The following is a 17,152-nucleotide window of genomic DNA, read 5'->3' on the forward strand; positions in this document are numbered from 1 at the left end:
CTAACTCTTGGGAAAACAGAACCTAAAGGTTAATAACCTCCTCGGAACAAATTCAACGGCTGTATGTACCCCGCTTAATGGTGGACCCATTGAACTATTAAAGATGAAGTCCATTATCTTAAGCACAAGAATTGACAGTCATTTCCCATCAATGAGAAGAAGATAAACTTCCTGACTACTATTGCATGCAACTTGTGAATCTGGAAATAGAAACACTTATTCATTACTTTCATTGACATGATTCATAATTCCATAGTTGTCACGGCATCTAGGTGACCGAAGGCGTCGGAGAGGGTCCAAAATCAAGGCGACACCAATTAGGCAACCAAGGTGCCCGCTTAGGCTACCAAGGCGCCTGGTCGCCTAGGCGTCGCCTTGACAACTATGATAACTATGATAATTCAATTCAAGATTTCTGAAATATTTCCCTTCTCCCTCTTCCTGAGTGGTGAGCAAGAATAGAAATCCAAATTTGATTAAGTAGAGTGGCAACATTAAACAAGTACAGATAAAAATAGTAGTCTTGCGACAGTAATTCTCAATCACCCATCCAAAAAAAGTTCCTCTCTAGCCTAGGTTAGACAGAATGATATAAAACAGATTAAATTATAATAGACGCATTCCACAAAATTCCCCTTCCCTTGAGAATGCGGAGTGAAAATAGAATATTAATTGGATTAAGTACACCAGCAACATTTAAAGATTAAAGAGGTGGTCTTTAGACACTCTTAATCACACATCGAAAAACTCTTTCTAGCATAGTTTAGACAGAATTATAGGAAAGAGATTAAAATATGATAAAGATCATACCTCAAATAACTGGTTTTTGAAACACAACAACCAATCCGAGTCATTTGATGTAACCAATCCACCTCCCTCAGTGCTTATGGACTCTGCACACACACTGGATCTCTCAGGAGGGATCTTTACTTTGTCTTCCCCATCAATAGCAGGTTCCTCATATGCAGATTCAAGAGGCTTAAAACAATCATTTAATGCTAGATTATCTCTAGCGATCTGACTAACTTCATGATTAAGATCAGATTTTATCTGACCATTACCACAACAACTGACTGCTGCTTCTTGTTCTTCATAGGAGAACCCGCAGCAGCAATTTGATTCTTCCATCTCGAAGACACGACTGACTAATCCATCTCTCCATGATATCCGCATCTGTGACTGTGAGACATTCTCAATGCTGGAGCATGAAAAGTCTCCTTCCAAATCATTCAAAGGCTTCTGAATTTGGGCCCCATCAACAGAATTTAAAGGTGTAGCTGGGTATGAGAAGCGGGCACTCGAAGCAGGCAGTGGTGGAACATCAGCAACACCCCACATTGATGATTGACTTTGGGGAGACAAATGTGTGTTGTGCAAACAGTCCACCACCGAATTAAGTTCAAGTTGATGCTCTTGATGATTGTCCCCGTCCAACCAAGACAATCCAAACCGAATAATATCTGGGCTTGAATCTGACTCTGGTGTACACATCACATTTCCACTACCCAAAGAGTCCCAAGAGAATGGAGAATTCTCTCTTCCTATATCATACCGGTATCTTCTCTCTTCTGGCGGTAAACCATCCTTGTGATTAGATGTAGTAGAAGAAGGCACAGGCGTACATGATGAAGAACAACCAATTGGAGAAACCAATGAAGGTCTCCTCTTCCCTCTACCATAGATAGTTGTAGTTGTAGCAGTACTTGCATTGTTACTGATACTACAAATATCCGAAGAAAACCCATGACGAGAGCAAGATGAAGACGGGGAATGGATTGAGGAAAATCCCAGAAACCTCCCAGATTCAGGTGAGCTTTTTCTAGAACTGCCCTTGTGATCCTCTCCCTCCTCATCACAGGGGGGCAAGAACCATTGCACTGAAGCTTCAGCAGGTACAGGAACCAAAGAAACCCTAGAAATATTGAGATGCCCCGCATCATTACTATTATCAAGGCCATCAAAAGCCCCATCTTTACAAAACACCGTATCATCTCCTACAGTGAGGAACCCTCTAGGCCTACATTTCCTCTTGTCAGTTACCCCAGAAAGAACATGACCAGCTCCAAAACAAGTAGGTGTTGAAACCACAAATGACTCACATTGGATCTCTGGAGATATTGAAGCCTGAACAGGGGGTGTCGTGTTGGTTGCTGTTGAGTTTTCTTCTTCTATATCCTTACCAGGGGTAGAATCCAAACCAGACCCCTGTGCCAACTTATTCACAGGAGTTCCTTCTTCCTTTAAATCTACTTCAGGACTCAACAATCTTGGTTCAGAAGACTCAGCTGTCTCAACTGGCTCTTTCTCTTTCAAAGCCTCTTCCTTCAAACATACCCCAGAAACCAATTCATTGACACAGGATCCATTGCCCTCAAAATGTGGTGAGGGTTTTGAATGTCGATTTGCTCGAAAGCTACGCTTTTTATTGTTTTGCCACTGATACAGACATGAGGTTCTCTTGGGTTTCTCTAGATTTCCTGAAATAGCCCCGCCGCAGGGTAGTTGTTTAGTTGGGGGTTTGGGTCTGCAGTGTGAATGGCCAGGATTTGGGGCTGATTTAGGGGTTTGGGGGAGATTTTTGGGTCTATGCAGAGGGGTTTTGGAAGAAGAGTTTGAAAGGACGAAGCTTAAACAACCTCTTGGAGCCTCAATCGACAGAGAAGAACTGCTGCTGTTGATGCTGTTTAGGTCCTTCAATGGATTCCGAGAACTAGGTTTCTTCTTACGCTCGCTCTTTAACTCGAACCCTTCCGATCCATTACAGCTCTTCTTCACTAACTTTGACACTCTACTCATTTCTCTCACTCGTCCCCTTTGTTTTCTCCGCAACTGCAAATGCCTTTGAGATCTGCAAAACGGGATTTTGAATTGGAAAAGGACAAAAAGAACAAACGAGATCTGCAACTAAAATGCCTTCACCCCTTTCAAAGCTCTTTGTTACGAAAAATGCCATCGCTTCTCACTGTGACTGTCAGGTAACGGCATTTGTCTTTGATTCTACCCTACATTTTCACTAACTTGCGCCGGGTGGCAATAACCCATCCCTGATTACTTAGAGCAGTCGTTGAAATCAAGGTGTCAAGACTCAAGAGTCGTTGAACTCAAGGGTGTATGGCAACGTTCTAAAATATATATGTTTTTTTTATGATAAAAAGATGGATAAACATAAGTATTGTTTGTTTCTTGAGCCTCTTTAGCTAAGTTAGACACCACTAGCGAATAGAATGGATCCCCCATACCGTCAAAGCTCAAATCCTACCCTACAAAGTTAATATCCAAAAAATAATGTAAGAGCAGTCATGGCCAAGGCTTTGTAATTGAAGATGGAAGAAAATCAGTGATCTGTCAATTCGAGCACCACACTTCTTTCATCTTCAACCTTAAACGTTGAGCATGCTCGAGACCAGTATGGATACAAAATAGTTATGGCTCCAAAGGACAAGAAGTTTCGATTGATCCTGCAGTAAACAAAATAAAATGGCCATTTAGAAAGAAAAAAATGTAAGACCATCCATTATAACTACTCAAGATCCGGTATCCCGCACAAATTAAAACAGGGAAATTGAAGATAGGCAAATGAGAAAGAGTAGCCAATGGAACAACCTCCTCGCTTGGAGAATATACATCCTGGGAAGAGAATGAGGGGAGGAGGGGATAACCCCAAATCGATATCCAACTTTCAATCTTTTTCACAACCCATACTGGATCGGCTTCTCTGGTCCATAAACAACTTTGTTTCGAACCGACCATATAAAGTAACAAGTAATAATAAATACCTCAAAGAACCAAGTTAAAGATTGTTTATCCAAATTAAACTTAAATGGAAAGGAGAGGCAAAAGTTTTCCAGAGAGGAATGAGACAAATACTCAATTCTCAATCCCAAAAGACCAGCAACCAAAATATGTTTAATCCAATGACATGAAAGAAATATGTGTCAGTATGATTCCACACAATTTCCACAAAGAGCACAATAGGGGTCAATCGAAAGTCATTTGTGTTAAAATTATATATGGAATATAATTTCATATTCCCTATTATGGACTAATATTAAATAAAGTGAAACTCAAGCTAATTATGGTATTGGTTTAATTAAGGGGATCATTGAGTTATATTAGGAATCCTATGTGGACTGGCTTTAGTGTGGACAGATAGATTCCTATTGGGACTGTGATAAGTCAGACCCTATAAGGATTACTATATAAAGAGAGCTAGGTCCCCCCTCTACCCATTATTACAACTTCTAATTCTCAATTGCTATTGAGGAGTGCATTCTAGTCAGAGAGAGAGATATTCAGTGTTAATCATCCCTTGCATTCGATATTCTCATCAAACTAATTACTTTGGGAATAGAGGGGAAGCGCCTAGATCTTTGGTCTTTATTTTTTCGCTGCGATCATCATCATCATGGATGCGAAACAAGGTTGGTGGTTCTATCCCTGTTTTCTATTATTTATTTGATTGTGTTCTTGAACGCCCTATGGAGATCCTGACTTTTGGGATTTTGTCCCTATTCGGATCGATTTAATCTAACATGTGGTATCAGAGACTCCATGGATCCGTTCTTGAACCTATATGGATTCAAAATAATAGATATTGCTAAGGGAATCAAAATTTTTTCAATTCGAATCAAGTTTTTTAAGGTTTTTTCAAATTTTGGCAAAACCCGTACGGACACTGGTTTTCTGCCGGATTTTTTCTCCAGCGAAAATCGAAACAGAGGACATAGGGTGGTAGAGCTCAGGATTCTGAGCATTTTGATGGGTGGATCGCCACCGGCGGCAGCGACGAGTGGATCTCACTCTTCGGCTGGATTTTTAAAAAAAAAAAAAAAGGAAATTTGAGGGTTTTGCTATCGCGCGCCTAGTACTAATTCAAAGTGATGCTAACATGCGCCGTCGGGTCGGGTCGACCCGTTAACTCAATTTTTTGACCTTGCTGAGTTGACTCGGACCGGTTGGACTAGTTTGATTGACCGGGTTTGGTCCGGATTTGACTTTGGTTTGACTGAACCAGTTTGACCATGCGGACCGGTCAAACCAGTAAAGTCAACCGCTTTTGGCCTAAAACTTTGACCGGGCTTTCTGGGGGCTACGAGACTCCGTTTGGGGTCCCATTTTTTGCGTTCGCTCTGTTTTTCTATGCTCTATACAGTGGCACCCTCTGTTTTGATCAGATATGCATATTTTAAATAATTTTGGTATTCTTTTGATGCATGCCCTTTTGTAGAATTTATCGGTTCGTTCCATTGGGAATCAAACCAATTTCTGACTTGCTGGAATACCTACCTTGATGAACAAAATTATTGGTTTTTTATGTTAGTTTTATGACATTTAAGCCCCTTATCATAAATTATAAAATAACACAAATTGTTTAAGGATGTAAGTAATTTTGAAAAATCCCAAGAGAGGGTTCCATGGGTTCGACAGGATCCAGTCGCCAAAGCGACCTTCTTTGTTGGATTTGTGAAACACCGGTCTCATACAGTTGTAATATGTCCTTCAACTTTGATGTGTGGTCATACACCCAAAGGTGGTGGTCATGTATTGGTACTTGAAGGGGTACATATACAGTATGCATGTGAATAGGCTAACCCTAGAATTCTGCACACCCAAAGGTGGTGGATTTTAAAAGTTGAGTTGTATTCCCATGGCCATTGGTATGTAGGAATTTTTACAATTACATGTTGGGAATTCAGTCCAAAGGTGTTTTCACAATGATGTGTGTAAAATTTTCATTAGCTTATAAGGTTTCAAGCTATACTTGCATCATGCTGATTATTATACTGTTCATTGTTTAAATTTTCAGTCACTTTTTCTGTCAACAATAACATGGGGTCACTATTGAGATTCTCACTGGGTCAAACTTTAAGAAGTGGAAAGAAGACATTATGTTTGCTATGGAAATGGCAGATGTGCACACGTCCCTTGTTATGGATAAACCAATGGATCTAACTGCTGATAGTACTAATGATGAAAAGTCTGTGCATGTTGCATGGCAAAAGAGTAATCGACTCAGTATACTGTCTATAAAGAGGTCGATACCGGAATACCTAAAAAATGGTATGCCTGACCAATGTACTGCCAGGGAATTGCTAGATGCAATTTCCAAGAGATATAAAGTTTCATCGAATACTGAGATTGGGACACTTCTGCAAGGATTATTTAATATGAAATATGATGGTTCTGGGGGTGTTAGGGATTACATTATTACGATGGTTGATTACCAAACTAAACTCAAGGCCTTGAACATTCCTCTTTCAGATGCCCTAATTGTCCATCAAGCCCTAAATACCCTACCTTCTGAATTTGGCATCATTCAAACTAACTACATTTTCCAAGATGGAGTCTGGAGTATTAATGATCTAATTTCTAGGATTGTTTCTGAGGAAGAGAAATCGAAGAAAGATAAAAAGCCTGCTGGCCTGTTTACTTCCAAAGTCAGTAAGAGTAAAAAGTCTAACAACCATACTCATAAGTCTGTCAATAAACAGTCCGATTAGACTAACAATTTGGGACCCAAGAAAGACTCTTTGAAAAAAGAGAGTGATAGCTGCTTCTTTTGTAAGAAGAAGGGTCACATAAAGAAGGACTGCGACAATTACAAAGCTTGGTTACTCAAGCCTAAGCAGCCATCAGGTAATGATTCTTTGGCTTTTGTTTATGAATCCAATCTATCAGAAGTCCCATCTAGTTCTTGGTGGCTAGATAGCGGTGCAACTAACCATGTTGCTTTTACCATACAGGGGTTCATAAATCGGAGGAGGCCAAACAAGGATGAATCAAGGCTGATCGTAGGAAACGATGGACATTCTGACATAGAGTTCGTGGGAGATGTCATTTTATTATTAGATTCTGGTTTTAATTTGACTTTAAAGAACACTTTTTATGTACCGTCCTTCAGGCAAAATTTAATTTCGGTTTCAGTTTTGGATATTAGTGGTTATCATTTTGAAATAAAGAATAGTATGGTTAATTTGCTTTTTAATTCAAGTAAAGTTGGCTCCTACCTTATGTCCAATGGATTGTACAGATTGTGTTTGTCTCCCAATGATATCTACGTCTCCTATAATGTTGAAAGCGTTGTTTTCAAAAGAACCTTACCTAAAGAACGGTCTTTCACATTGTGGCATAAGAGGCTAGGTCATATTTCTAAGGCAAGAGTGGAAAAGCTGATAAAGTCTGATAACCTACCTACTCTCGAAAGTGATCTAGAAACTTATGTAGACTGTTGTAAGGGAAAGATGACCAAAATAAAGAACAAAACTGCAGTCCGTAGTTCTGACCTGTTGGAGGTCATTCACACTGACATCAGTGGTCCCTATTCAGCCACATTGTGTAGAAATTTTTATTTCATCACTTTTACAGATGACTATTCCCGATATGGATTCCTGTACTTAATTAAAGAAAAGTCTGAATCGCTTGACAAGTTTAAGATTTTTAGGACTGAAGTTGAGAAACAGTTAAGAAAAGTTATTAAAATTGTTAGATCTGATCATGGGGGTGAGTATTATGGTAGACATGGCGATGCTGGACAGCTTAAGGGCTCGTTTGTCAAATACCTTGAAGACTCTGGAATAGTTAGTCAATTTACTATGCCAAGAAGTCCTGAATAAAATGGGGTCACCGAAAAGCGTAACCACACCCTTATGGACATGGTGAGGAGTATGGTTAGTAGGATAAATTTACCTAAGTTCTTATGGGGTGAAGCCTTGAAAACTGCTCTTTAAATTCTTAACCGTGTACCTACTAAAGCCACTCCTCTTACACCTTTTGAGTTGTGGACCGACCGTAAACCCAGTTTATACCATCTTAGAGTTTGGGGGTGCCTTGCAGAAGTGAAGTTGTATAATCCGATTTTAAATAAGTTGGATCCTAAGACTACTCGTTGCTACTTTGTCAGCTACCCAGATTATTCAAAGGGATATAAATTTTATAATCCCTGCGGAGGCACTAGGATTGTGGAGTTACAGACAGCGAAGTTTCTAGAATTTGATGTGGCCGAAAAGAATGATTGTTCTCAGACTGTTCAAGATAGTCACATGGTTGGTACATCAGTACCTATTCTTCTACCAATTCAGACGGATGTGGGGCATACTGCACCATTGGTTACACCTGCTGGAGTTTAGGAGCCTGATATTGATATGGTCCCTGACATTCATGTAGCACCTAATGAGATTCCTCTTATTCAGGATGCGGTTGAGGATCCTATCATTGATGCAGTTCTAGTTGAGATTCCTTAGATTCAGGTTGAGGCAGTGGTGGCACCATTACAGAGATCCATCAGGGAGAGAAAGTCAGTTATATCATCTATCTATGAGGTCTATCTGGGAGAACATTACTATGACATTGGTTATGTGATTGATCCGGTTACTTATTCAGGTGCTATTTCTAGTCCTCAGTCAGATTTGTGGTTAGATGCGATGAGAGATGAAATACAATCGATGAAACATATTGATGTCTGGGAGCTTGTTGATTTACCTAAAGGTTGTAAGCCCATTGGTTGCAAATGGGTATATAAAACCAAAAGGGATTCCAAAGAAAAAGTTGAGAAGTTTAAAGCCAGACTGATAGCCAAGGGATTCACTCAGAGAGAGGGAGTAGACTATAACGGGACTTTTTCTCCAGTCTCTTCGAAGGATTCTTTCAGGGTGATCATGACATTGGTAGCTCATTTTGATATGGAGCTGCATCAGATGGCTGTTAAAACCGTCTTTCTCAATGGCAATCTTGATGAGGAAGTCTATATGGTTCACCTCGAGGGTTTTGAGTGGATGATCTGGATCATCTTATGTATAGACTTAAGAAGTTTATCTACGGTCTCAAACAAGCTTCTAGGCAGTGGTATCTGAAGTTTGACAGTGTTGTGATTTCATTTGGTTTTGTGGAAAACAAAGTGGATCAGTGTATATATCACAAGGTTAGTGGGAGCAAATTGCTTTCACATTCTTTATGTGGATGACATCCTCGCTTGAAAGTGACCTAGGGATGTTACATAATACAAAGCAACTATTATCTAGGAAATTTGACATGAAGGACCTTGGTGAGGCTTCTTTTGTTCTTGGCATTAAGATTTATAGGGATCGTTCTCGTCGTATATTAAGTCTTTCTTTTCTCAGAGGGCTTATGTTGATCGTGTTCTGGAGAGGTTCAGTATGCTGGATTGCAAACTTGGGAATGTTCCTGTTCTCAAGGGTGACAAACTGAGTTCAACACAGTGCCCGAAAAATGAAGCTAAGAGGGATGAAATGAAGAAGGTGCCTTATGCTAGCGCACTTGGTAGTATCATGTATGCTCAGGTCTGTACCAGACCGGATATTGCTTTTATGACGGGACTTCTTGGCAGGTATCAGTCAGATCCTGGTCTTAGCCACTGGGTTGCTGCCAAAAAAATATTGAGGTACTTAAAGGGGACAAAAGATTATATGCTAACTTACAGACACGTTTCTGAACTCAAGCTAATGGGGTATACAGACTTTGACTTTGTTGGCTGTGAGGATGACAGGAAATCCACATCAGGTTATGTTTTCTTGATGGCAGGAGGGGCAGTATCATGGAAGAGTAAAAAGGAAACATTGGTGACCACTTCGACTATGCAGGCAGAGTTTGTAGCATGCTAAGGGGCTACTACTCAGGCTATTTGGCTCAAGAATCTTATAAAGGAGTTGACCATTGTAGCTTTTGTGGATAGATCCATCCAGATATACTGTGATAACAGCTCTACTGTGTTGGTTATAAACAACAATAAAGGTCTTAGAGGGTCTAAACACATGGAGGTCAAGTATTTGACCATAAAGGAGACAGTAAAGAAAGGTGACATTACAGTGGAGCATATCGGTACAAATGATATGGTTGCAGATCCCCTAACCAAAGGTCTTCGCCCTTGTGTTTTTGAGAGACATGTCATGAGCATGGGCTTTGTTGCATCATGGGATACGATTGGTTAGTGGGAGTTTGTTTTATTTTGCTTCATTGTAATTTAAAATTTCTTTTCATCTGTATTTTTACCTTATGGTAAACTTTTGTTTGTATATATGAGTTGTCATTGCGTGCAGTTTCTTTTAAACACATGGGTGTTTTATTTATTGACATGATATATATGTTTCTGGTTTTATAGTCTTAAGGAATGTGTTAACCTTAAGTAAGGCTAGGGTATTAAGTTATTAGCCTAAAGGTATGTTTTGTGACACATAAAGTATAAGTCAAATTATTTCTGATGAGACATATAGATTCGTTGGAATCATAAAGATTATTTCTCTAGTGAGTCATGTGCCACTTAAAGAAGAGAAATTTTGGATCGACAAATGGATAATACATAAGGAATCACTATGTGAGTATTATCTCGTTGCCACACTACCACATTACATCCATGTTAGTAGAGTTGAGGGCTCTCGTGACCATGAAAGGCTCTGTGTCGCTTGATCATAGATATAGTTACCGCCATGATTCGGTGTCTAAAACTCTATGGGACAGGATTGATTTCTAATACGACCTCTAGACCAATTTGTTTTAAAAGGTGCACATAAAGTTTTTCTTAAAGGGTTGTTAGCCTATGATTTGTTTTGGTTAAAACTATTTTAAATCTCTTTAAAAATGTGTGATTTAATATAAGTCCAAGTGAGAGAATATTATAATTATATATGGAATATAATTCTATATTTCCTATTATGGCCTAATATTAAATAAAATGACACTCAGGCTAATTATGGTATTGGTCTAATTAAGGGGGTCATTGAGTTATATTAGGAATCTTATGTGGACTGGCTTTAGTGTAGGCAGATAGATTTCTATTGGAACTGTGATGAGTCAGACCCTATAAGGATTACTATATAAAGAGAGCTAGGTCCCCCCTCTACCTATTATTAAAACTTCTAATTCTCAATTGCTATTGAGGAGTGCATTCTAGTCAAAGAGGGAGATATTCAGTGTTAATCATCCATTGCATTCTGTATTCTCATCAAGCCAGTTACTTTGGGAATAGAGGGGAAGCGCCTAGATCTTTGGTCTTTATTTTTCGCTACGATCATCGTCATCATGGATCCGAAACAAGGTTGGTGGTTCTATCCCTGTTTTCTATTATTTATTTGATTGTGTTCTTGAACGCCCTATGGAGATCTTGACTTTTGGGATTTTATCCCTATTCGGATCGATTTAATCTAACAATTTAGAGAGAAGTTTCCTTGATTGGAAGTCTTGCATTTAACACACGCCATAAAAAAGATTTAAAGTTAGGATGTAACTTAAGCTTCCAAAAGAATTTCCACCAGGTGGAAAGATAAATTTTATGACTAGGGGTTAAACAAGTCAAAGGTCTAGCAGCAAGTTTAGTACTAAAAATACCATTCTTGGCCAAAGTACACCATCATCTATCATCAGAATCTGACAAATTAATTTTATGAATATGGAAAGAGACTTTCTTTGGAAGTGTAGCATCAAGGAGTCTAGGGTTCCACACAGAGTTAAAGATAAATTTGTCAATTTTGTCTGTATGGCTTCAAGTATCTATCGATGACGGTATAGAATACTTAGGAAGAGAAGGGATCGATCCAAGGATCAATCCAAAAAAAAGGTAGAACTACCATACCATTCCCAATCTTTCTGATTAAAATCTTTTTGAATGAAGGAATAATATGATTAATACTATTCCATGTCCAGGAACCTTTTTTGAAACTATTTTAGGATAAAAAAAGGATGATGTGGGGAAAATAACGGACTCTAAGGACACGAGTCCAGAGGGATGAGTGATCAGTTAGTAATCGCCAACCCAGCTTCATCAGTAAGGCCTTATTGTGATTTTCAGCCTTACGGAAGCCAAGGCCCCCATTAGATTTTGGAACACACATCTTATCCCAAGCAATAAGAGTGGGTTTTTTTTTTTTTTTTGAGCCACAGTTACCAAGTTAGAAATTTAAACAAATAGAATCAATACTTCGACAAATTTTAAGAAGAAATTCAAAACAATTCATCAGATCAGCAGGAGTAGAGGCAAGAACTGATTGTATTAAGACACTTCGCCTTGCATAAGAAAGAAACCTAGATTTCCATAAAGAAAGTTTGTTTTGAATTCTCTGCACCACACCATCAAGTTCTTTTACTTTGGACTTGTCATGAAACAGTTTAGTCCTCAAGTAGATAGAATCCTTTGACATTTCCTTGATACCAATCACAGAACAGAGGGAAGCCCTATCCAAAGGGAAAACATTCCTACTGAAATGCACTCCACTCTGAAATATTGATTCTTCTATTTTTCTATTGGCCAAATGTTTCTCGTGCCGGGAGCGCAGCTGCGCCTGAACACATGAGGGTGGGCAAAATGACCATCCTACCCCCTGAATGGTTGGAATACCCAGCCCATGTGTCTAGGCGCAAGCTGCACAAGCGGCATGACGAGAACATCAGCCCTGTCTATTTTTAATAAAAATTAGAAAAAAATCTGTTATGGCATCATCCGATTGCTTTTTCTACTTTGTTTTTTAAATGGACTGGACACTAGAATCAATTTTGGGTCTATTTGAGAAATACCAACATGACGTTTCTCTCATTTGAGAATCGATTCTGCCAAATATGATGAAATGAATTTTAACATAAGTGGATCAGAGGCATTTAGGAGATTTGCCTGGAAAACATAACATTGTCTCATAAACTCTCTCAATCTCTCGACTTCTCTCCATATTCCCTCTCTAAACTCGATCTCCTTCAACCCTAGGGTTTCACAAAGCTGCAGTGGAGAATTGTATACATCAATGAAGATCGTTGAACTCTCTCTCTCTCTCTCTCTCTTGACTTCTCTTGCGGTACCACATGTCATAGTTAGATCCATCCAACTTGTCCCTTTTGGTAACGTCAGCAACAACAGTCTTGGTGACCACCACTACATTCAACATGTACAAGGGAATGTTTAGTAAACGTTTGGGATTCATTCAAGAAACCCTGATTAAAATTAATGGTCTCATATTCCACACGCTGAGACCAAGAACTTCACTAAATTTAGTAGCCAAATCTCACTTTGTGTGGATTATAGGCATATGATTTTAACCGATTTTGAATGAAAAAAATGGAAGAATAGGCATCTCCAAACCACATAAAAAAATGCGTCCTACAACTAGTGCGCAAGGATTCCATTCAAGGAACCCCAATTTTGGTACTTAAAGTAACACGTCAAATTAATCTAAGAACGCAACACGCAGCATGGAGGCTCTTCTTTACATGACTTCTCAAAAAATTTAAAAATTAAATACAACTAACATTGTTACATCTCAAATTCCAACTACATGACTACTAGGAAACGCTGCACTTTGCATCACATTCGAATATTAACTCTAATGCACATACAAAAAGAATGTCCCCTACACAAGTACTAAAGAAATCTCCATCCCATAAAAATACAAATTCAGCTCATGGATTATTTAGGTGGAGACAAACCATCCATCCCTAATGGACCAAGTCATGTTAGGTCAATACCGCCAATGGAGCGTATTATTAACATATCAATTGATTGATATCATTTTAAAAAATTCCCAATCAATAATTAAAAATTTAGGGATGAGAAGAAAGATCACACTTCTTTCACTTAAAATCTTTCTTTCTCTTTTCTTGTTAATATCTTTATTGTTAATGTGCATCATCCCAAACGATCAAAGTCTAAAGAACAAATGACTTGCACTCATAACAAGAAAAATCACTCTCTTCTTGAATGGGACCAAAAAAAATTCCTATTGAACTTGGAAAAGATATGGGGAAATAAAAGAGGAGATTTGGAGATTCCCTTTCAATCCCATCTTCTTTCACCAAAAATCCCAAAATAAAGAGAGAGATTACATGAAATAAAAAAAAATTAAAACAAATTATGATTCATAGGGTTAGGGCAGCACATAGCCCACGGTGGCCGCGGGCCGTTGGCTACTACTACGTCGCTAAGTGCCCACAGCATGCACGCCTTGCCTACACACGATCGTGGCTCGCTGTTGTCACCCCGCCCGGTTAGTAAGGGCAAGGTGTGACCGGATGCTAACTGGCACCCAAACAATCCTCCAGGATTATAAGTGCAGTACTCCCATTTATAGTTCATCAAACACAGTAAATCATCGCAGCGGAAGAGAAATAAGCAGTAATAATAACAACAATAAATAAAGAAATCAAGTGATAACTAGATATGTATATTAATTGAACTTTGTATTACGGTGATAATGTTCTCACAAGATACTTCCCAACAAAAGTACAACGAAGATTCAAGTATACTACACAAAAGAAATTTATAAATACAAAAAGTAATAGCACTGCTCCATCGGGCCAATCACGCGAACGCGCAAACATCACATCCACAGGACGCTTCATGAACTTCAAACTCCTCGCACCGCATTCGACCCTCATTGGTGTGAAAGTCCGAAGTAGAAATAAAACTATCATCTGGTTTCTTAGAACCAGCAGCACTATCTGAAAAAGAAAAGGTACCAACGGGGTGAGCTCCACTGAGCCCAGCAAGGGAAACATGCAAACATGTGCATATAGTCCATGATGCATGACCTAAAACTTAGAATGCTCCTAGCATCAATTCTAGGTCTCATGAGGTATAAATGCTACTGTAATAGGTATGATATTCTCAGTCACGGAATGAACTCATCGATCTTCCCAAAAATACCACTCTACTACGGTGGGGACCCGCCAGTTCTGGAATGAACTCATCAAACCCCAACGAACCCCCAATGATAACCCTACTGTTTGTTCCCATTCTGGTATATACCCTTCAGAGCTAGGATAGTGAATGGCATTCTGGTATGTACCATTCAGACCTGCCACAGGTTATCCAACACCTCACCCCTATTGGCAAGGGTCGTAGCATTGGGTTCATGCCAGTCCTAACCATATGCATACTTTCATGATGGCATATGAATCATTATCAAATAAGAGAGTATTTTATTTCTATTCAACAATAATAATAACAACATCAATTCAAGAACATAAGTAATTTTTATGCATATGCATCATGTAATGCATCCTAGTAACATGCATCATCTAATACAAAGAAGGAAAAAGATATAAAACTATATGAACAGTATGATAATATGTTGCATGACATGGCAAACATTAACAAACGAAATTAATCCAACAAACACACTCGAAATTAAGTCAAATCCCCTTACCCGTATTGAGAAATATCCTAGCCAAATGAAGCTCCAATGCACTCAAACTACCCCACCACTTGATGATATTATAGCCTATATAAACATTATACATCATGTATTAGGTCTAACATAGCCCTGAGTAAAAGCCCCAAGCATACAAGAATCAAAACTAGGTCTGTGGGTAGAATCGGATTCAGAGCTGGCTGAATCCGGTGGCCAAACTAGTGGCTGTTTTAGGTATTGTTTTTGCGGATTAAACCTTGCATAGGTCTCCATCACCCAAATTGAATTAGGGCTATATAAGGGTATAGTCTTGGGTCTAAAATGACCCACTTGCATGTTGCATCCATGCAATGGTTGAAACCTAGAAAGGATTAAAGGAAATTTACGAGTTTTATGAGTAAATGGGCAGGTATGTATGGAACTAAAAGGATTAGGGTTCTAATGGGTTGGGTGATGACCTTGAATGGTAGGTTGGTCAAATTAAGTTAGGGTTTAGGGTCAACTTAACAACCCTAACTTAGGGTTTCTTATGCTAGGGCTGGTATGGGTTATGAACCTAGTGAAACCAAGAAAAAAAGGAAGAGATTGACTTTTCAGCATGGCTTTGGTGACCTACCAAGCTATTTCCACGCTCCAATTTTGGGATTATACCATCAATTATCGAATCCCTTAGGTTTGGGCTTAAATGAATTACAAACCCAAGAAGAATTCAGCAAGAAATCGAGAAGAGATTGAGAAATCGAGTTGGGGTTGGGTTATCTACCTAAATTTGGGTAGAGATGATGGTGGCAGCCCCAATTCCAAGCTCCAAGTGAAATCCCAAGTTCCAAATGATCAAACCCTAGCTTTCCTTCTCTTCTCTTCTTCCTCCTTCTCTTTTCTCTTCTTTCTCCTAAGCTGAATTCGTTTATTAGCCTTAGATAGGAAATGAAGTGAATAAAAGCTAAGTCTTATATTTATAGTAAGACCCTACTAAGGGAGTGTTTGGTTTGGGTTAGGTAGAATCAGTTTTAGGAAATGTGTTTCTCAAAACAAATTTTAAAAATAATTATTTACTTAATTCAAATTTTTAAGTTATGATTTAAGCCTTAATAGGCCATAATGGTGGGTCCGAGTATGCCGGCAAACAGGCGGCTCCGAATACAGTTTGGTGTGGGTTCCACTAGGAAAAATTACCATTCTACCCCTAATACATTAATAAGTAAACATCTAGTAGACCCCCGAGGTTTGTTGACCACATCTTATAGCCCCCAGAACTAAAACCTTACTTACGGACCCAAAAACCGGACGAAAAACTCATTCCGCTATAGAAAATGGGTGAATGGATGATGTCGACAAGTCATAAAAAGGTAAAAGTCCAAATTACCCTTCTCCTAATCCCTAATCCATCATCTTTCCCACTTTACTCTTCTTTTCTTCTTCCTCCTGCTAGGTTTGAAAGAAGAACAACGTCGTTTTCACCCGTGCCATCATCTTCTTCATCTCTTCCTCTGTTCGTGCATAAGTCGTTGTCACCCTCTGGAGTGAAGCACTATGAAGGACCCGCCATCCTCTTCTTCACCTCTATTATTTTGTTCATAAGGACTATAAAGGTACATGAAGGACCACCTCTTGTGAAGGACCACCGCCATACTGCGACTTCCTCGAGCCTCGGCTCTTTCTATTTCTCTCTCGCTCTCTGTCCCCTCTTTCGCCATCCCACTAAGGTACTCTCTCTCTCTCTGTCTTACTCTCTCATTACTGTTTTTCGAGTATGATGCTCTATTACATTTCTCGTGAGCTTTTACTTGATTATTGTTCTGGAAGTTAAATTTAAGGTGAATTAGATGATCACGTTTTTCGTGTTGATGAAATTCATTTCTAATCACTATAACCTTAGTTATGCAGGCCTAATCTACATGTTTGGGATCTAAATGCGGGTTTTGGAGTTAAAAAGATTAATCTAGTGGCCATGGATTGAGGTTCAGGAATACCCCACCTCGCAATTTCCAAACCCTTCCCTCACCCACAAAATAAAAGATGCAATTGGA

The 17,152-nt window shown here is 39.1% G+C and overlaps 1 protein-coding gene across 2 annotated transcripts; it reads right to left on the bottom strand.

Annotated features, from left to right (window-relative positions):
- Positions 1 to 780: 780 nt before the first annotated feature.
- On the bottom strand, positions 781 to 16,837 carry LOC122648053. Of its 2 annotated transcripts, none has more exons than XM_043841323.1 (2): positions 16,833 to 16,837; positions 781 to 2,812 (listed from the first exon to the last, which is right to left on the bottom strand). In XM_043841323.1, the coding sequence occupies exon 2, from the start codon at positions 2,794 to 2,796 to the stop codon at positions 805 to 807; it is 1,992 nt and encodes a 663-aa protein (XP_043697258.1). In that variant the 5' UTR covers positions 2,797 to 2,812; positions 16,833 to 16,837; the 3' UTR covers positions 781 to 804. The 2 variants fall into 2 exon arrangements, with proteins under 2 accessions (XP_043697258.1, XP_043697257.1); XM_043841322.1 differs by lacking the exon at positions 16,833 to 16,837 and adding an exon at positions 2,898 to 2,909 and having other exon boundaries at positions 781 to 2,824.
- Positions 16,838 to 17,152: the final 315 nt, after the last annotated feature.

The sequence above is a fragment of the Telopea speciosissima genome, unplaced genomic scaffold (genome assembly GCF_018873765.1).
Source record: "Telopea speciosissima isolate NSW1024214 ecotype Mountain lineage unplaced genomic scaffold, Tspe_v1 Tspe_v1.0403, whole genome shotgun sequence".
In the NCBI taxonomy this organism is placed as follows: domain Eukaryota; kingdom Viridiplantae; phylum Streptophyta; class Magnoliopsida; order Proteales; family Proteaceae; genus Telopea; species Telopea speciosissima.